This window comes from Electrona antarctica (assembly GCF_951216825.1).
Source record: "Electrona antarctica genome assembly, chromosome: 7".
Classification (NCBI taxonomy): domain Eukaryota; kingdom Metazoa; phylum Chordata; class Actinopteri; order Myctophiformes; family Myctophidae; genus Electrona; species Electrona antarctica.
Window position 1 is genome coordinate 55114186 of NC_136812.1, and position 21538 is coordinate 55135723.

Below are 21538 nucleotides of genomic sequence, written 5' to 3' on the forward strand. Positions count from 1 at the left end.
ACACAGAATGCATGCAAATAATATTGAAATGTTCCTCTTTTCAGATGTGGAACTAAAGAGACATTTAAAAATGTCTCTCTTAGAAAGTGGTGTTTGACAAGAATTGTCAAACACCACTTGTTTGACAAGAATTGTCAAACACCATCATTATAATTGGATTCATTATAATCCAATTTAATTCATGGTTAAAAATTGTATTTAGTTTGTCCTGGGCCATGGCTTAGTGGTTCAGGCTGGTAATCCAGTCTGGCAGTGTGCCGGGGTCTCGACTCCCTATCCCGACGGCCTTTACTGCATGTCTTCCCCCCATCTCTCTCCCTATTTCCTGTCAGCCTACTGTCTGTCCCTCCATACAAAATATAAAATAAAGGCGAAAGCCACAAAAAAAACATTAAAAAATAAATAAAAATACATTTTATTAATTCATGATGTCCTAAAAATTTGTTTTTTCCCCCCTCACACTTAGGGGTTGCACACGAGGTTCCATTTCTACTGGTAGAAGGGAAAAGTGAGTGTTCATAATATTTCTATTAAACCTACAATAAGCTATAACAACCATAATAGTCCAACATGCTGTAGTCGTATAGAAATTATTATCTGCTCCGATCTCAAGTCAGAAAAAGGCATCAACACCATCTATTTGTCCGTCGACAGAAAGCCGCCACCATGAGTACGGACGCAGAGATGGAGCAGTACGGCAAGGCCGCCATATATCTCCGTAAACCAGAGAAGGAGAGAATGGAGTCTCAGTCGGCGCCCTTTGATGCCAAAACGGCAGCATATGTGGCTGACAAGGCAGAGCTGTACCTCAAGTGTAAGATTCTCAGTAAGGACGGTGGCAAAGTCACTGTGGAGTTGCTTGGTGAAAAGAAGGAGGTGAGCTGGTATTCTACAATCAAACAGTGGCACAGTACTACTGTAATCATAACGCATTCTGGAGTGTTTTTTAATTTTATTGTATGTATTTCTTTTTATTAGTCAAGAACTGTGCCCGAGTCAGACATCTCCCCTATGAACCCTCCCAAGTATGACAAGATGGAGGACATGGCCATGATGACCCACCTCAGTGAAGCCGCCGTCCTGTATAACCTCAAAGAGCGTTATGCAGCATGGATGATCTATGTAAGGTGGTTTACGCGCTGAGAAAATAATTGCAGTATTGCACATGGAGTGACCTGGATCTGATTACTGAACAAGCAACTATCACAATTTAGTGGCGTATTGCTCATTGCCACAAGTTTGCAACTCGTTACTGAATAATCCCAGCTCTAGTGATCCGTTGTCCCAGATACAAGTCAGTGCTATGTCGCATGATGTTAATGTTCTCTCTCTTCTCGCCTTCAGACCTACTCCGGCTTGTTCTGTGCAACTGTGAACCCCTACAAGTGGCTCCCAGTGTACGACCAGGAGGTTGTAAATGCCTACAGGGGCAAGAAGCGTATTGAGGCTCCACCCCACATCTACTCTGTCTCTGACAACGCCTATCAGTTCATGCTGATGGGTACGTACAGTACTAGACAGGACAATGTAAAAAGAATATTAAACTATAGTGGTTTTGAGCTGTATATCCATGACTAAAAGTGTGCTTTACAATTTACAGATAAAGAGAACCAGTCTGTCCTGATCACGTAAGTTTGCATCATCTCTAGGCATTAAAACAAGGCCCTTGTAGGTTTGTACACACATTCACTAATTGCATTATCTTCTAACCAGTGGAGAATCCGGTGCTGGAAAGACTGTGAACACCAAGCGTGTCATCCAGTACTTTGCAACAGCTAGTTCCGGTGGAGATAAATCGGCAGCGGATAGCGGTAAAATCAAGGTAGAGCCTATATGATATATTCTGAAATACATGTTTTGAACATAAAAGCTTTTATATGCAATATAGCAATTCAGTTTAAAACAATTCTGACCAAACTGGGCGATGTCTAAAACATTCTAGGGGTCACTGGAGGATCAGATTATTGCAGCCAATCCCTTGCTGGAGTCCTATGGTAATGCCAAGACTTTGAGGAATGACAACTCCTCTCGCTTTGTAAGTGTAAATGACATATCATGAGAAAATCTGCAATAATTACACAATGTAGAGCGATGCAACTAATTGTGCTACTGTATATCAAACAGGGTAAATTCATCAGAATCCATTTCGGCACATCGGGTAAACTGGCCAGTGCTGATATTGAGACATGTAAGTATGAAGTTCACAGATAAAAAATGATATATGCCTTAATTTGAGGATTATTATTATTATTATTATTAGTAGTAGTAGTAGTAATTAGTCAGTAGTTGTATCATTGTTATTAGTATTATTATGAGTTATGTACAACCCCTACAGATCTGCTGGAGAAGTCCAGAGTGACGTACCAGCTTGCTGCAGAGAGAGGTTACCACATATTTTTCCAGATGATGACCAACCACAAACCTGAGATTATTGGTAAGTGGTTTTTAACTGACGATGCAGTTCAAAACTGTTCAAAACACAGCCGCCCGCCTGCTCACCACCACCCGCTCCAAAGATCACATCACACCAGTCCTTCACGACCTCCACTGGCTGCCTGTCACCTCAAAATACTGCTCACCACCTACAAGGCACTGTACAAGCTGCCTTGTCCCCCCCCCCCCCCCCCCCCCACACACACACACACCTCTCAGCCCTCCTTGAGCCTCGTGTCCCGTCCCGTGCCCTCAGGGCGAGTGATGCCAACCTCTTGGAGGTCCCCAAGAAGATCAGGCTCCAAACGTGGGGCAACAAGACCTTCTCTGTGGCTGCGTGCATGCCCTGCACTCTGGAATGCACTCCCCAAATGCATCAGAGATGCCCCCTCCCTCCCTCCCTCGAAAAAACACATGCTCACCCTTTTTAAAATCCCTTTTCAGAAATGTGCCTGATCTCCTCCAACCCCTACGACTTCCCACTGATCAGTATGGGTGTGATCGTGGTGGCCAGCATTGACGACAAGGCGGAGCTCGACGCTACTGACGTGAGTGGACATTATTTTAAAAACACTTTCTAATACTTACTGTGGACTGCAGTCAGTTGCTCTGCAAAATGTATTCTCTAAATCAGTGCTTCTCAAAGCTTTTAGGCTGTGACCCCGCCCCCAAATAACTGAACTTGGAATTGTAAGAGTTGACTCAGTTTCACAGATAGGCCTACATATTGTGAAAATAGCCCATCTGCATGTATTCACATGTTTTGCCTATTTCTTAGGTAATATTTGTCAATTTGGCCAATGCTTGACAATTATGATAGTATAGTATTTGTTGATTACTTTTGATGCAGTAATGGTCTCATTTGTTTTATTTTGTATTTATTTTGTAGGTATTAAAAGTCCTTCAATTGCCACTTTAGAAATGTGCAGATAGATACCCTGCATACACTGTATGTTGCTTTGTTTACAGTTGAGTTGTACACCGTTTTAAAGGATGTTTGCTAATCTAATGATTAAATAATCTCAATCTTCTGAACACATCTTCTCTGCTTATTGACATCAGGAAGCTATCGACATCCTGGGCTTCAACGGTGAGGAGAAACAGCTGATCTACAAGATGACCGGTGCAGTGATGCACCACGGAGTCATGAAGTTCAAACAGAAGCAGCGTGAGGAACAGGCCGAACCAGACGGCACAGAGGGTGAGCTGGTCTTTATTTATATTAGTATTATTATTATTAGTAGTACTAGTAGAAGTAGTAGCTTTTGGTCATTGTTATACAATATAGAATATAAATATAGTATATAAATATATGAATACAAGACGGAATTCAGTTCCCAGTGGATTCCTCGCGACTCTATTTTAAATCACGACTCTGTTTTAAATATATTTCTATTATTATTATGATTTTATAAATTATACTGTTTAGACCAGTGGTTCCCAAACTGTGGTGCGTGAGCGCCTTCTAGGGGGTGAAAAGGCTAATGGTAGGGGGCATGGTGGCACAGTTGGTAGTGCTGTCGCCTCACAGCTAGAAGGTCCTGGGTTCGATTCCCGCTCGGGACGCTGTGGGTGCTGGTAGCGTGTTTCCTCCTCCACGTCATCAGTGCCCACACCCGAGGCTGGGTTGGTGAAAGAGCCATTCTGGGCCTAGGGTAGGTACCCTCACATAAAAAACCTGCAGTAATCCTGGTCTCTAAACTGCCTCCCCCTGGCCAGCCGGGGCGCCTGATGGAGGGGAAAGGAACTGGTTGGAATAACGTGTTCCTTCCACATGCTACGTCCAACCAGGGAAACTCCCCCTGCAGGTGTAAAGGAGATACTTGGACACTCAGGCATGAAGGAAGCATGATTTCAAGTCTGTTGCTCTCCCCATGTCCCCCATATATGGGGACTAGGTTGGCGGAGGGTGTGTAGAGCCCAGGATCACATTAGATCATTGACACAGGGGTGAAAAATGGGTTACAAAATCGTGGGACAAAAATTAAAAAAGAAAAGGCTAATGGTGGTGCTATGGTTTTATTTTAAATATATGTTATTCCAATGATAAGTATACAGAATATAGCCTATCCTGCATATAGATGCCATATTCAGGTTAATACACATGTGCATATATGTGGATAAATAGGAAATATATGTCTCTATATACTGCATGGGTTCCCAAATCGGGGTCCGGGGACCCCTGGGGGTACTTGAGGGAATTCCAGGGGGTACCTAGCTCAATTAGAGATAGAAACCAAATGGACCTTTATGGGTCTGTGTACACCCATATGGGTCTGGAACCAAATGGACCCGTTAGGGTCCATTTGGTTCCATTTGTACACTCTCAGAGTTCAATTAACAGTGGTTTTACAATATAAATTGGGGTACCAGAGATAGAAATGCCATTCAATTGGGGGTCCGTAGCATAATGCGTGTGAAACTGGGGGTCCATGAAATTAATGTTTCGGGAATCACTGCTATAGAGACGTAAAAATCCTCCCTTGTCACTGACATAATGTTTTCATGGCCTAATAAATGTTGATTTGGGGGTCCTTGACACGAAAAGGTTTGGGAAACACTGGCTTATGCAATTTATATTTCCATATGGGGGGGTGCGTCAGCAAGGTCGGGAGGTAACAGGGGGTGCATGGCCAAAGATGTTTTGGAACCGCTGGTTTAGACCGATGATTATTTGGTTAATGCATTTGATGATTTCGTGCTTACTGTAAGTCGCTCTCTGGATTAATGCCTAAAATGTAAATTTCAAATTGCATGAACATTTCAGAGGCTGACAAGATTGCCTACCTGTTGGGCATAAACTCAGCAGAGATGCTTAAGGCATATTGTTACCCCAGAGTGAAAGTGGGAAACGAGTATGTCACGAAAGGACAAACTGTGCCACAGGTGAATATAAAGTTGCATGATTTCCATGTTCTGATTTCATACACACATTTATATTAACACACCATGCCATTAGAATATATTTTTGAGTTGTGTCCACACTGTCTTAAATCATCTTCAGACTCCACTATTAGCCCATATCACTTGCCGTAGCACTTTAGCCTGGCTAATAAGCCAGACTCAAATCACACTGTCGTGTGGTATTTGAGTCTGGAGATGCTGTGTATGGATCTTGTTTCCCGGGGGGGGGCGGGTTCAAACATTTTCTCTTTGACGCAATTGGTCAGAGCTACTGTCAGTCAAAGGTCTCAAGCATTGAACGTCACTGTACCAAAGCCCGCCCATATTGCATACCGTGTGCCGATTGGCCACACCAGTTCTCTGGTGTAGGAAATGGGCGTACAATTGAGCCTCTCCAGACCGTAATCCGCCGGCAGGCAAATTTTTTTTTTGCCAACGGCCAATTCGGTCTGGCTTATTAGCCAGGCTAGTAGCACTTGCCCTAGCCTTGACAACCTTGCCGGTTTATAAAAATGCTAAAATGCAATTAAATAGATAGCGTGTTATATATATGATAAATGTCTAAATTGTAAATTGCGTAATTCACACTCATACTCATAATGTTCCTATTTCCTTAGGTATCGAACTCAGTCGGTGCCTTGGCCAAGTCCCTCTATGAGAAGGAGTTCTTCTGGATGGTCATCAGGATCAACGAGATGCTGGACACCAAGCAGCAGAGAAACTTCTACATTGGTGTGCTGGACATCGCTGGTTTTGAGATCTTTGATGTAAGCATGGACTTGTTTTAAGTGGGAGAATTTAGGCCTAATTATTTTTGTGTAATTTTCACAATTACACAACACAATTACAAGAGATTGGACTAATAGTGATATTTCCACTCACAGTTCAACACCCTGGAGCAGCTGTGCATCAACTTCACCAATGAGAAACTGCAACAGTTTTTCAACCACACCATGTTTGTTCTGGAACAAGAAGAGTACATGAAAGAGGGAATTCCCTGGGATCTCGTTGACTTCGGCATGGACTTGGCTATCTGCATTGAGCTGATTGAGAAGGTATACAATTATTAATACATTTGTATGTATTATCATGGACTTGGCTGTCTGCATTGAGCTGATTGAGAAGGTACAATTATTCTACGCCCTATGTACGTCATTGCTCGGCAAGGCTTACATACTTACTTAGTTTAATGGACATGATGTTAATATTGTTTTTGGTGATGTGTCTTTTTTTGTCTCCTTTACACAGCCCTTGGGCATCTTCTCCATCCTTGAAGAGCAGTGCATGTTCCCGAAGGCTACAGACAAATCCTTTGCCGAGGCGCTGATTTTAGCGCATCTGGGAAAGAACAAGGCATTTGAGAAGCCCAAGCCTGCCAAAGGCAAGGGCGAGGCTCACTTCTCCCTGGTCCACTACGCTGGAACGGTGGACTACAGCATCACAGGCTGGCTGGACAAGAACAAAGATCCTCTTAACGACTCTGTCATTCAGCTGTTCCAGAAGTCTTCAGTTAAACTGCTGGCTATGTTCTATCCCCCACCTGAGCCTGAAGGTATGTTTATTAATATATTGTAATGTCTTCTGGGATGCTGGGAACTGTTTCCATGTTATTATGGTTGTTTACTTTAAAGGCCAGCCAGTAGGAACACAGAGGGGCGGGGCTTAAGCAATTACAGCCTGTCCCTAATTGACGCACCTACCAAGTTTGGGGCAGCATGCGGGGAACTGGAGCTATGGCTGTTTAAACCTCAGCCAATAGGAACATAGAAGGGGCTGAGCAATAGTGCGCCTGTGGCACCCAGCGGCCAGCTATTCTGATGGCAGACCTCTGGTCAGTGTTGGTGACAAGTTGGGTGCGGTTCAGAGCAGCGGTGTGCCTGTTACGTTTGTGACGTCCAACACACCCACCAGCCCACCCTCTAGGCAATTTTAATTAAAGCACACAAGAGGTCTCAGGTTACCGGGTATTTTATAATGGCTGAGAGGTGTAGTGAGACCCGACGCGTAGCGGAAGGTCTCCGACCCTGTCAGCCATTATAAATTACACAGTAAGCTGGGACCTCGTGTGGCTTATTGCTTTTCTAAAATGGTTACACACATAGTAATATTAACCTCATAAAACTATTACATTCACAAAAGTAGCTACGCTTTTCCAGAGCGAGCCACACTTCATTGTTTTTACTCCAGTCTCTGTGACGGGGGAATAGGAGGCGCTTGATGTCTTTACGAAGCCGCCCGGAGCCACACATTCACAGTCATATGAGCGCGGGCGGTGCTTAGACGCCCGCACAGCCAGGGCGTGTAAGGCAATCAAGTGCTCCCCTTCCCCAGTTCAGCTGCAGAGCTGCGGGATCAGCTGGGAATTATATAAAGTGATTGAAGGTGTGGATTATCGGGGGTGCATAGTTAGTTTAGACTAGTCATTGGTTAGACATGGGTTAAGGTTAGGTTTAGGTGTGCTGCCCCGTGGGAGGTTAGGTTTAGGGTGAGGGTTTGAGATAGGTTGTAGTTGTAGGACTAATGACTGGTCTAACCAATGAATAGTCTAAACCAAAAACTGTCTAAACTAAACTACTGCACCCGATTATCGTGAGATTTACAACGGAACCCAGCCAATCAGATTCAAGTATTGGGACTAACCGTTTTAGAAATAGAGTTTTAATATAGGATAATAATATGTGTTCTATCCCCCAACCTGAGCCTGGGGGTATTATATGAATACTATGAACACTAGGGAGGAAGTTGCATTCTGTATATGACTAATGATGATAACTCTAACAAATATAAACAGATAATACAAAGAAGGGAGGCAAGAAGAAGGGTGGTTCCATGCAGACTGTGTCTAGTGCATTCAGGGTAAGATTTTGTATTCAATATAATCAACATTATATTCCTGTAAGAGTGAAGCATTATTATTACTATCAACATTATATCCATGTAAGAAATAAACAAAATTAACAATTAAACAATTTCTGTTGTGGCTGAAGTTTAAAATAGGGCTTAAATGGTTAATGTATGTTTTAAATCTGCAAAGAAACTAGTATCTAAAGAGTTCAAATAATAGCAGCGGAGGAAAAAGTACAATTTTGTATGACTTTTTACTAATAATAAACATAATTGGCTGTTTTATGTCTCAATAGGCAAACTTGGGGATGCTGATGACCAACCTGAGGGCAACTCATCCTCACTTTGTGCGTTGCCTGATTCCCAACGAGTCCAAGTGTCCAGGTAAACACTGAAAATAAAAATGATAAACTATCATTTAATGCAACTTTGGCCAGAGTTTGTTCTTCTAATAATGAAGCAACATCTGTACAGGCCTGATGGAGAACTTCCTGGTCATCCACCAGCTGAGGTGTAACGGTGTGCTGGAGGGCATCAGGATCTGTAGAAAGGGCTTCCCCAGCAGAATCCCATACGCTGACTTCAAGCAGAGGTATTCATTCCTTTTCCCCCAGCAGCTTTTATTTCCAAACATAGTCAATGCAAAATGATCAACTTTTAGAAAAGTATATAGAATGCCAGCGCAAAATGACCATGAACTTTTATAAAAACAGGTACAAAGTACTGAACGCCAGCGCGTGTCCCGATGGTGCCTTCATGGACAACAAGAAAGCTTCAGAGAAGCTGCTTGGGTCCATTGACGTTCCTGTTGATGAGTACAGATTTGGACACACCAAGGTGAACACACTGTGAACCTGGTTTAACATTATCCCGAGTGGACTAAAGATGTTATGGTTGTTTAGTGACAGTGTTTTGTAACATTGTGTTCAGGTGTTCTTCAAAGCTGGTCTTCTGGGTACCCTGGAGGAGATGCGAGATGAGAAGCTGTTCACTCTGGTCACAATGACTCAGGCTCTCGGACGAGCTTACCTCATGAGGAAGGCGTTTGTCAAGATGACGGCGGTAAGGTAAGCACCTTGCAAGGAAAAAACAGGAGAAGAAACCTCGAGCAGAACCAGGCTCTTGGGTGGGCGGCCATCTGCATTTACCTTGCCACGACACAGGGCAACAAAGATAATACCAACAGCAAATAACGACAACAATAGTAACACTCTCGAGATGCCAACTTGCGCCTTATTGCACACAATTAGGCCATGTCCGAGTCCTAGACCTCTCTGCTGTCTGTCCGGTAGAGCTCTTTGCTATTCTAAATAATTTAGACCCGTTATTGACCTTAAACCAACCTTGAAACATACCTTAGTTATGTCACCAAGAATGGCTGTTGGAGAACGCTGACATACACACCCCAACATACATAATGTACATACCCAACCGATCGCAGTACTTGCGCGCTCTGCTTGCGCAAGTAACTATGACACAATAATAGTAACTATAGTCAGAGCCTGCAGTCGTAATACGTGGAAACCCTCGATCATTATCCACTGAAACTGTTTTCCACAGAGATGCCGTTTTCACCATCCAGTTCAACCTCCGCTCGTTCGTCGCTGTGAAACACTGGCCATGGATGAAGGTCTACTACAAGATCAAGCCTCTTCTGCAGAGCGCTGAGACTGAGAAGGAGCTCGCAGCGATGAAGGAGAACTACGAAAAGATGACGACAGACCTGGCTAGTGCTCTGGCCTCGAAGAAGAGCCTGGAAGAGAAGTTGGTTGGTCTAACGCAGGAGAAGAATACCCTTTCACTGGCAGCGTCATCAGTAAGTAGCTACACTTGTACAGGAAATGTTGCTAATAATATTTCATATTGTTTATCATCTGACCATGTATATTTTATCTAATGTAGACCATGGCAGAGAATGCCTGGTGGGTCCAACGGCTGTTGGCATCATTGTATGTATGGCTACATGGCTAGCAGCACAAAGGCCGGACCCAATGTGTGGTTCTTCTGTGGGGAGGGTGAATCTGCTGCATATGCCCATAGAGTATATAAAGGATAGAGACCGAATTGGAGCACTAGCCCCGCCCCCAAGCTATTAATTTCGATGAAGTTGCTCAGTGGCGTTTTGAAGCACCCGGAAGACTGCCGGAAGTACCTCCTCCGGACCTCAAATTTGAGGTCTGGGGTGACGTATGGGTGACGTAGGGAGTGATGGTCCTACGTGTCCGTGCACGGGTCCGCCTGCAGTCCTTCCTCTTACCACTAGGGCCCAGAGCTTCAACGTTGGAGCGCCTCACTGGCCCCTTGCATATGCCACTGCTGGAGGTTGATAGCCTCCAGCTTCTTCCTTGTCCTCACCTCTGTACCGTCCAGGCTCTTACAATGATAGAGCCTGCCTTTTTCACAAGCTTGTTCAGCTCTGTTAGTGTCCCTTGTGGAGGAAGGTGTCCCCCATGGAAGCAGCTGCAAAACAAATCTTTGATTAAAATTTGTATTCACTGTTTGTAAAATGGGTACAAACAAGACTTGTTTACATAAGGGTCCTCCATTTCAATTCATCAAATATACACTAGGAAATATACAAAAATATACAAAAGGAAATAATCATATATAGGCCTACTGTTAAAGAATGTAAAAATAAAACAGGGGATGGAGGGGGGAACATTTTTTACAGGCGCCAGTTTCGAATTGCAGCCGCCCGTAAGTACTAGACTAAGGTCTAGGGATTCACATTTCTTAATGGCCGTTAGTAGGGCGTTCCACATTCAAGTGGCATAGGAGCGAAATCTCGCCCAGAACAAATGCTGACACGTTTCCTCACTTATCTCTTTCATTGACAACCAGGGAGACGAGGCTCTGAATGATGCTGAGGAGAGATGTGAGGGTCTCATTAAAAGTAAGATCCAGCTGGAGGCAAAGCTCAAAGAGACGACCGAGAGACTGGAGGACGAGGAGGAGATTAACGCAGAGCTTACTGCCAAGAAGAGGAAGCTGGAGGACGAATGCTCTGAGCTCAAGAAGGACATTGACGACCTGGAGCTCACCTTGGCCAAAGTGGAGAAGGAGAAACACGCCACTGAAAACAAGGTTCATGATCATACGCTGTGGCCGTCTTATTAAGTTATTGAACAATAATGATCCATTCACGATTATACACTCTTCTAGCGTAGCGGTCTTATCAAGTTCTAGAACAATATTGATCCATTCGTTCTGCTTATTTAGGTGAAGAACCTGACTGAGGAGATGGCCTCTCAAGATGAAGGTCTTGCTAAGCTGACCAAGGAGAAGAAGGCGCTCCAAGAGGCCCATCAGCAGACCCTGGATGACCTGCAGGCAGAGGAAGACAAAGTCAACACTCTGACCAAGGCCAAGACCAAGCTGGAACAGCAAGTTGACGACGTGAGTTCATCAAGTCAATTGGATGTTTTGAAACTTGAATACGGTACGTTTATTTTCTTACTGAAAAATACGAAAACTATATTGTTGTGCAGTTGGAAGGTTCTCTGGAGCAAGAGAAGAAGCTCCGCATGGACCTTGAGAGAACCAAGAGAAAGCTGGAGGGTGATCTGAAACTGGCCCAGGAAGCCATCATGGATCTGGAGAATGACAAGCAGCAGTCTGATGAGAAGATAAAGAAGTAATGTGGACCACAATAATAATAACACCAATAATAATAATAATTATAATAATGCCATGGATAAAAACTACCACTAACATATGATGTACTGTACACAGGAAGGACTTTGAAGTATCCCAGCTTCTGAGTAAGATTGAGGATGAGCAATCTATGGGAGCCCAGCTGCAGAAGAAGATCAAAGAACTCCAGGTATTTATTTTATTATATACTTATTTAAAATCATTGATGATAAGTAAGTGAAAATTAGGATTTTAATATGTCCATTCATTTGAAAGGCTCGTATTGAAGAACTGGAGGAGGAGATCGAGGCAGAGCGTGCCGCTCGGGCCAAGGTTGAGAAGCAGAGAGCTGATCTCTCCAGGGAACTTGAAGAGATCAGTGAGAGGCTTGAGGAGGCTGGAGGAGCCACTGCCGCTCAGATCGAGATGAACAAGAAGCGCGAGGCTGAGTTCCAGAAGCTGCGTCGTGACCTGGAAGAGTCTACCCTGCAGCACGAGGCCACCGCCTCTGCTCTCCGTAAGAAGCAGGCGGACAGCGTCGCAGAGCTGGGCGAGCAGATCGACAACCTCCAGCGTGTCAAGCAGAAACTGGAGAAGGAGAAGAGCGAATACAAGATGGAGATCGATGACCTGTCCAGCAACATGGAAGCTGTTGCTAAGGCAAAGGTAGAATAGAGTGCTTGTATGTAATTCATGACAAAATACGTTCAATGAACCAATCAGGGGGGGAGGGAAACGAAGGAATACATTGTAGGTTACTTCAGTGATTGAATGTGTCCAATGATAATCAACAGGGAAATCTTGAGAAGATGTGCCGCACCCTTGAGGACCAACTCAGTGAAATCAAGGCCAAGACTGATGAGAATGTTCGCCAGCTCAATGATATTGGAGCTCAGAGAGCAAGACTGTTGACGGAAAATGGTAAATGTTCATCATTGTAAGGTCTACTAGCCTACATGGTTTGTCAAAGGCCCTTGAGCAAATTCCATAATTAGAGATACTATCAGCGGCGATCCCAGGAATTGTATGTATTGATCAGAGATGATTTACATGTTTTAAACGTATACACAAATGTCTAACTAGGTGAGTTTGGTCGTCAACTTGAGGAGAAAGAAGCTCTCGTCTCTCAGCTCACCAGAGGCAAGCAGGCCTTCACCCAGCAGATCGAGGAGTTGAAGAGACTCGTTGAAGAGGAGGTTAAGGTATAAGGAACAGCCTTTTTTTTTTACGAACAGACCTAATTCCATCTTTTTGTAATTTCATCCAGCTGACATTATTTTGCCGTATTTCTTTTGCCAGGCAAAGAACGCCCTCGCCCACGCTGTGCAGTCAGCTCGCCATGACTGTGACCTCCTGAGGGAGCAGTTTGAAGAGGAGCAAGAGGCCAAGGCGGAGCTGCAGCGCGGAATGTCCAAGGCCAACGCTGAGGTGTGTCAGTGGAGGAGCAAGTATGAGACTGATGCTGTCCAACGCACAGAGGAGCTGGAGGAAGCTAAGTAAGTCATCAGTGTTTTTTCCTAGAGTAGGCTTAGGAACAGGTGCGTAGGCAAGTGCACATCAATAATGAAATAGAAAACAACACTGTTGATCTGCTCGGTACAAGAGGATACAAGAGGATACAGTTATTAAGTATAGGCAACGTTTCGGTCACTGACCTTCTTCAGGCTCAGCACAGCATTTTGACAAACAACCAATCATTCGCTAAGCAGAGTCTGTGATTGCAAAAGAGGTGACATAATTTAAAGATATAAGGAATTAGAACATTGAGATTAAATTCTAAAAACATTATACAAAATATAATAATAATAATTATAATTATATATATATATATATATATATATATATATATATATATATATATACACACACACACACACACACACACACACACACACACACACACACACACACACAATTATACAACATTGTACACCGCTCACTATGCAAAATATTGCTCACAATGCTTTGATTTGTGATCAACAGGAAGAAGCTCGCCCAGCGTCTTCAGGAGGCTGAGGAGCAAATCGAGGCTGTGAATTCCAAGTGTGCCTCTCTGGAGAAGACCAAGCAGAGACTCCAGGGTGAAGTGGAAGACCTCATGATTGACGTGGAGAGGGCCAACGGTTTAGCCGCCAACCTCGACAAGAAACAGAGGAACTTCGATAAGGTGCTTTGACATGGGTGCATGTGTTTGGTCCGACGTACTAACAGTCCTACAGTCATGAGTCACAGTAAGCCCCGGGTTAGTTGTAATTAATTGGCAGCACGTCGGGAGCAGCGGTGTTGGACTAATGCCACTCGGACTGTTGTCTAAGCAACGTGAATTGCTTTGACATGAATTATTGTAATTGTTTACTCCTGAAAGTGGAAGTAAATGACACATTTCATCACGGCTGCTGTGCAGGTCTTGGCAGAATGGAAGCAGAAACATGAAGAGGGCAATGCGGAGTTGGAAGGAGCTCAAAAAGAGGCTCGTTCTCTCGGCACCGAGTTGTTTAAGATGAAGAACTCCTACGAGGAGTCCCTGGACCAACTGGAGACCATGAAGCGTGAGAACAAGAACCTGCAACGTAAGTTATCTACATCATTATTTTAAAGAATAACTAAAATAAAGATCAATATGGATCAGGCTAAAACTTTATTCAAACACAAATACAAAATAGTCGCTGAAAGTTCATTCATACTTTTGCAGAGGAGATCTCAGACCTGACCGAACAGATCGGTGAGACTGGAAAGAGCATCCATGAGCTGGAGAAGGGCAAGAAACAGGTGGAGACAGAGAAGGCAGAGATCCAGACAGCCCTGGAGGAAGCTGAGGTAACACTTTTAGGTCCTAGATTGTTAGATTCCTTTCAATACGTTTTATATTCAAACAGCGTAGCAGTATATGATCAATGTTACATTAAAGGTCCTACAACCTTTTGATCCTGTATTACATTTCAGGGTACTCTGGAGCACGAGGAGTCTAAGATTCTTCGTGTCCAGCTGGAGCTCAACCAGATCAAGGGTGAGGTTGACAGGAAGCTGGCAGAGAAGGACGAAGAGATGGAGCAGATCAAGAGGAACAGCCAGAGAGTGACCGACTCCATGCAGGGCACTCTGGACGCTGAGGTCAGGAGCAGAAACGATGCCCTGAGGGTCAAGAAGAAGATGGAGGGAGACCTGAACGAGATGGAGGTTCAGCTGAGCCACGCCAACCGCCAGGCTGCTGAGGCCCAGAAGCAGCTGAGGAACATCCAGGGACAGCTTAAGGTGCAAAACATATTAGTTAGACACATATTCAATGGAACTGCTCTGAACATCTGAACCAAGGGTCTAGCTCCGTTCGCTGCCTGGAAATGAAGCCACTTCCGGTTTCTTGTTGAAGCTGCTGTTCCTATTTATGGCCCAGCAGATGTCTTCTACTGTTTGCAAGACATTAAAATCTCAATGAGGTTGTGGGCGAACTTTACACTTGATTACCTTAGTAAATCTTTTCAAAAACACGTTGTTTTCAATCGCTAGTTTAAAGTCTTTTTTAAATCATCATGATATGCGTTTAGTAAATTATGGTCACGTTAATTTTAAAATCTACTTGTTCTACCGAGTGAAGACCTGCCCTCGCTGCAGTTGTAGCCAATATAGTATTAATTTCTGGACCGGATATAGAAATATGGCGGATTTGAAATCACAGCAGAATAGGCTTGACACGGTCTATGATCCGAACAACATTCTGACGTTTCTCATAACATGTCCACCTCATATGCGATCTCATTTTTTTTAGGATGCCCAACTGCACCTTGACGATGCTCTCAGAGGTCAGGAAGATGTGAAGGAACAAGCCGCCATGGTGGAGCGTAGGAACGGCCTCATGGTTGCTGAGATCGAGGAGCTGAGAGTGGCTCTGGAACAGACGGAGAGAGGCCGCAAAGTGGCTGAACAGGAACTGGTGGACGCCAGTGAGCGCGCTGGACTGTTGCACTCCCAGGTAAGTCAAGTGGAGAAGAAAAAAACCCATTATTTAACATACTTGCATACTTGTATTGCTAATCCGAATGTTTATCTTTTAGAACACAAGCCTTTTGAACACCAAGAAGAAGCTTGAAACTGACCTGGTCCAGGTTCAAGGTGAAGTGGACGACAGTGTTCAAGAAGCAAGGAATGCTGAGGAGAAAGCAAAGAAGGCCATCACTGATGTAAGTTCCATTCCAGAGAGAGGTCCATTATACCAGGACAATTAGACATCCTTATGGCATTGCATGCATGTCTTGTTCAAACGGCCAAGACAATCAAACATAATGTGCTCAGGAAAAGAACATTCTGAACATGAGGTGCTGGCTTCAGGCAGATGGTTCAGAATGTTACAGTGCAGACTGAACTGGTACAACAATATATTCAGTCAATCAAGATATTTAATAGCAACAACAATAACACTAAATATGATGAGTACTAAGATATTGTGATTGTATTACCTGGTTTGATTCCTTCTGGTCTCATGACACATCACACATGTTTATTACCTTTCATGATTTTAAAGAGCCATTGTCGTGCGTTGAATGACGCAGGAGACCAAGACATTGTTTCACATGCGGGACAATAAAGTATATTTGATCTCACAACAACGATGACTTTCCAGGCGGCCATGATGGCCGAGGAGCTGAAGAAGGAGCAGGACACCAGCTCTCACCTGGAGAGGATGAAGAAGAACCTGGAGGTCTCCGTCAAGGACCTGCAGCACCGCCTCGACGAGGCTGAGAACCTGGCCATGAAGGGAGGCAAGAAGCAGCTCCAGAAACTGGAGGGCAGGGTAAGGTGTAGTTTACTTCAACCCATTATGACCTGGAACGCATCTGCGTCACCTTGGCTTTTAAACACTTTAACCATTATTGTTTTTAACTTTAGCTATTGAAAAATAGCAAATATACAAGCTTGTCCTTAAGCTTGTAGAACTGCTTTTTGTGATTTTTTTTTATCGTAAAAATGTGTGCAAATCTTTGAATATATATGTATTTCACAGCAAACGCAAACCTCTTATCTTTGCTTCTGGGGGGGGGGGGGGGGAGTCCCTGGAACAATAATATTTTCAGATGGGGATCGGCGGCCAAATACAGAACATTTCTGGGGGTCCTTCACATGAAATAGTTTTTTCAGAAAACTGTCATGATTTAGAAGACAGGTGTAGAATCTGCTCTCAGGTCTCAATGGGTCAGCACGGCTTATATGTCAATGAAATAAGACAAAATCTCTTCATAATGTATGTTTCCATTGTGAAGGTGCGTGAACTGGAGGCCGAGGTTGAAGGTGCACAGAGAGGCAGTGGAGACGCTGTTAAAGGTGTGCGCAAGTACGAGAGGAGAGTGAAGGAGCTGTCATACCAGGTAGGCTATATCACTTGAATAACCATCATTGATTGATTGATTGAAAATTAACAGTTTGCAGAATTACAGTACATTTCAAGCACAAACTCAATACAAAGGCTGTTAACTGTGAGTGGACGACCCAATTAAGCATTACACTTGTTTACAACAGGGTCCACCATGTTCAATTCATCAAAACATTTAGAGACGTACAAATAGACAAAATAGACTTCTATATAGACAAAGAACAGAACAGGAATTCATCATAACTGGTCATCATGCCGCTGACTAAATGAATAGATGGACATGCAGCTAATGTTATAAATTCACTCTCACTTCAGACTGAAGAGGACAAGAAGAATCTGGCCAGGCTTCAGGATCTGGTAGACAAGCTGCAGCTGAAGGTGAAGGGCTACAAGAGACAGGCCGAGGAAGCGGTAAGTCAAATAGACATTGTGTGTCGTCATAGTTTAACTAAAAGGAATAATAGGAATCAGTTATGATGCAATGTCAATATGACCAACAGCAGAGCATTCTTCAGTGTCAATCTCGCACATGGCATCTCTAGATTGCCATGCTTCTGCCGTATGGGGCGCACACCGCACACATGGGCGTTGTGGAAGGCCTGTGACTGGATGGATGCTGAAAGGGAAAGCACACATGCTGCAGACACATGCAGTCAGTGTGTGTAATGGCAAAACATTTCCAAAATAGACCAAGGAAAGCATTAAAAAAAAAAGATCCCTGTAAGCGGACATGTTTGGCTCGGGGTCACAGGATGCTGAACAAGAACACAGCCATGATCGTATCATTCCAATGAGAACCTGTCAAGGCAATTTCATGACGGTCCCGACGCACTCATGAACGTGCTGCACGGGCAACTGTATTAGCCACAAACACATTACAATATCCTGAAAGTGTCTATAATTGCAAGATGCTCTTTTCAAATGCGGCTTTGAACCATGTCTCTATCATATTGCAGGAGGAAGCAGCCAACTCTCACCTGACCAAGTCTAGGAAGATTCAACATGAGCTGGAAGAGGCTGAGGAGCGCGCCGACATCGCTGAATCCCAGGTCAACAAGATGAGATCTAAGAGTCGCGACTCCAAGGTAATGTTCAATAACTGAAGGTTCATTATCCTTTAACTAAGATTTAACTAAAGATTCATTGTTGAATATCTAACATTATTTTCCTATTGTTACAGGGAAAAGAAGCTGCTGAATAAGTTCTCCCATTCAAGTCACCGTACAAAGTCATAAAATATGACCCATCGTATTCAATGAAGGTGGCAACAACAGTAGTTTGTTGTCAATACTATGTTTCTTATTCAAGGGACCATGCACAGTCGTAAAATATGACCCATTGTATTCAATAAATGGGGCAAAAACTGTATTTTGTTGTCAATACTATATATGTTGTTTCTTATTCAAGGGACCATGAGTCATAAAATATGAACCATTGTATTCAATAAAGGTGGCAAAAACTGTATTTTGTTGTCAATACTTTTTTGAAACCATGGGTTCAAGGCACTATACCATTTTATTCACTCATTGCGAAGATAAGTATCTAGTCACATTCCCAATCCTGACACTCTAGCCTTGTGGTCTGCCCTGAAACTGTGAGGTCGGGGTTCGATCCCCGGCCGGGTCACACCAAAGACTGTAAAAATGGTTTCGATTGGGCGGGTCAAATCAAATGATTCACGAGCATGGCATGGCTGCAGCTCACTGCTGCTGGAAATATCAGCTCTACAAGCTTACAACTCTTCGCTTCGCACTGTGAACATGTAGAACGGCTATTTCACTACTACTTAAACATTTATTTATGGAATGGAATTTTGTTCTCCATGAAATCACAAGTTTTAGAAATATAGTGCTTTCAAATTTGAGAAATGTATAATGGGGCTCAATGGCAGCTATTGGCAGTGGCACGTCAAAAATCACTTTCACCTAGAAACACCATTCACACTTTTTATAATTCAGCTTACTGTGAAGAACTTTTTACTTTGAAATGTTTTGTAGTTTCTGAGTTATTTAACTTAAACGCCCAATGCATTCTCAATGGCAATAGCACAAACTTTGGCATGCTACTAGTCATACATACTTACACCTAGAAACCCCATTCAAACCTATTTAGGTTCATCTTACGGTGAACAGGTTTGCCTGAAAAGGAATCTTTGAAATGTTTCCTAGTTTTAGAAATATAGTGCTTTCAAATTGGAGAAATGTATAATGGGGCTCAATGGAAGCTATTGGCACGTCAAAAAATCACTTTCACCTAGAAACTCCATTCACACTTATTATAATTCAGCTTACTGTGGAGACACATGCTGGAACTTTTTACATTGACATGTTTTGTAGTTTCTGAGTTATTTAACTTAAACGCCCAATGCATTCTCAATGGCAGTAGCACAAACTTTGGCATGCTACTACTAGCCCTACATACTTATACCTATACCTACTTATTGCCTGAAAAGGAATCTTTGAAATGTTTCCTAGTTTTAGAAATATAGTGCTTTCAAATTGGATACATTTATAATGGGGCTCAATGGAAGCTATTGGCACGTCAAAAAATCACTTTCACCTAGAAACTCCATTCACACTTATTATAATTCAGCTTACTGTGGAGACACATGCTGGAACTGTTTACATCGACATGTTTTGTAGTTTCTGAGTTATTTAACTTAAACGCCCAATGCATTCTCAATGGCAGTAGCACAAACTTTGGCATGCTACTAGTCCTACATACTTGGAGCTTGTAGTAAAGAGGGAGGAGCTTGTATATCCTCCCTCCCTCTTTACTAATTGGATCAACTTTAAACATAAAAGGCTCAACGTGTATATCTCTACAACAAAGAATTAACAAACTGTTAATTCTTACTTCGTATACGAAAGACGTATGCAACAGGAACTACAACTTCCAGAACACACACCCACAATTCCAATCCACTCCCTTACTGACTCACTGACACAGGTGCAAGTCTGTCAGGGCTTGAGATTGGCCACTGAGCCAACTTGGGGACCCAACGCAGCTCCTCCAAGGAAAACAAACAAATTAACGGAGCTGAACGTGAATCCCCCCCACCGCCCACCCATTTTTTCCCCTCACTGTATATGTTTCTTTTCCCTTTGTACCTCCTTTATGATGAATTCCTGTTCTGTCTATAGAAGTGTCTATTTGTACGTCTCTAAATGTTTTGATGATTTGAACATGGTGGACCCTATTGGAAACAAGTGTAATGCTTAATTGGGTCGTCCACTCACAGTTAACAGCCTTTGTATTGAGTTTGTGCTTGAAATGTACTGTAATTCTGCAAACTGTTAATAAATTCTTCAATCAATCAATCAAACAGCTCCTCGGTGAAGAGATGGGGAAATACCTGACCAGGTGTTGGTTTGTCAGGCAAATCTATTTTCACACCTTTATATCTCGTATAATATTTTTGTGTGCGTCGGGTAAAGTTAGTTGTTTTCCAGTCACCGTCCCAGCCCCTGAACTCTTCATCATCGTCGGTGGCATCATTATCAAACAGGCTGCGCATCCACTGGTCTCGGTCCAGTGGTTCTGACGGCGGCTGTTCATTCAATACATCGCTCAGATCAAGTTCACTATTAGTACTGTAGTCAAGTCCATCAACTTCGATGTCACTTCCATCGCTAACTTCATCCAGCCGTCCACGGCACTGTTTTTCTGGCAAATCTAAGCTAGCAAATATAAGACTTCCGGGGGACGATCTCTTCAAAATAAGAGTACCCTCTAGAGTATTGAAAAAAATATTAATTTGCACATTAAAACGATTAATTAAGCATTTAAACGATGCTATAGGACACACATTATGTTTCTGTGTAAAAATAAGTAATAAGTAATGTTGCTGTGTAAAGATAAGTAATTAAAAAGTTATCTAAATGGATAAATGCTATTCACTGGAGAGCATGGACTTTATAAAGTGGACCCTGGACAAAAATCCCTGCTATGTTTCGACTAGTGTGACATACGCACGCGTCCGGGGAGACCTCCTCTACAACACCACACTGTCCGCTAAGCAGCAGAGGTGTAAAACAAAAATTGGCACCAGGTCACAGGTCAAAAATGTCAAAAAACTTCCCATTTCCAGACTACAGTGGACTAAAGTGGACGCTGGACAAAAATCCCTGCTATGTTTCGACTAGTGTGACATATGCACGTGTCCGGGGAGACCTCCTCTACAACACCACACTGTCCGCTAAGCAGCAGAGGTGTAAAACAAAAATTGGCACCAGGTCACAGGCCAAAAATGTCAAAAAACTTCCCATTTCCAGACTACAGTGGACTAAAGTGGACACTGGACAAAAATCCCTGCTATGTTTCGACTAGTGTGACATACGCACGCGTCCGGGGAGACCTCCT

The 21538-nt window shown here is 43.3% G+C and overlaps 1 protein-coding gene across 1 annotated transcript; it reads left to right on the forward strand.

Annotated features, from left to right (window-relative positions):
* The first annotated feature begins 654 nt into the window (after positions 1 to 654).
* LOC306925835 (myosin heavy chain, fast skeletal muscle-like) lies at positions 655 to 18438 on the forward strand. Its single transcript, XM_079504942.1, has 39 exons — positions 655 to 876; positions 979 to 1122; positions 1345 to 1501; positions 1601 to 1628; positions 1714 to 1822; positions 1943 to 2035; positions 2125 to 2188; positions 2336 to 2434; positions 2878 to 2981; positions 3496 to 3634; positions 5201 to 5319; positions 5955 to 6104; positions 6222 to 6392; positions 6586 to 6889; positions 8129 to 8193; positions 8478 to 8565; positions 8656 to 8773; positions 8895 to 9018; positions 9112 to 9248; positions 9742 to 9997; positions 11023 to 11265; positions 11401 to 11577; positions 11670 to 11815; positions 11914 to 12004; positions 12091 to 12480; positions 12609 to 12735; positions 12898 to 13016; positions 13114 to 13310; positions 13798 to 13981; positions 14219 to 14384; positions 14507 to 14631; positions 14758 to 15066; positions 15578 to 15781; positions 15864 to 15989; positions 16430 to 16600; positions 17067 to 17171; positions 17492 to 17587; positions 18133 to 18261; positions 18357 to 18438. Exons 1-39 carry the CDS (start codon positions 667 to 669, stop codon positions 18375 to 18377), a joined length of 5805 nt encoding a protein of 1934 aa, XP_079361068.1. The 5' UTR covers positions 655 to 666; the 3' UTR covers positions 18378 to 18438.
* The last annotated feature ends 3100 nt before the right edge of the window (positions 18439 to 21538 follow it).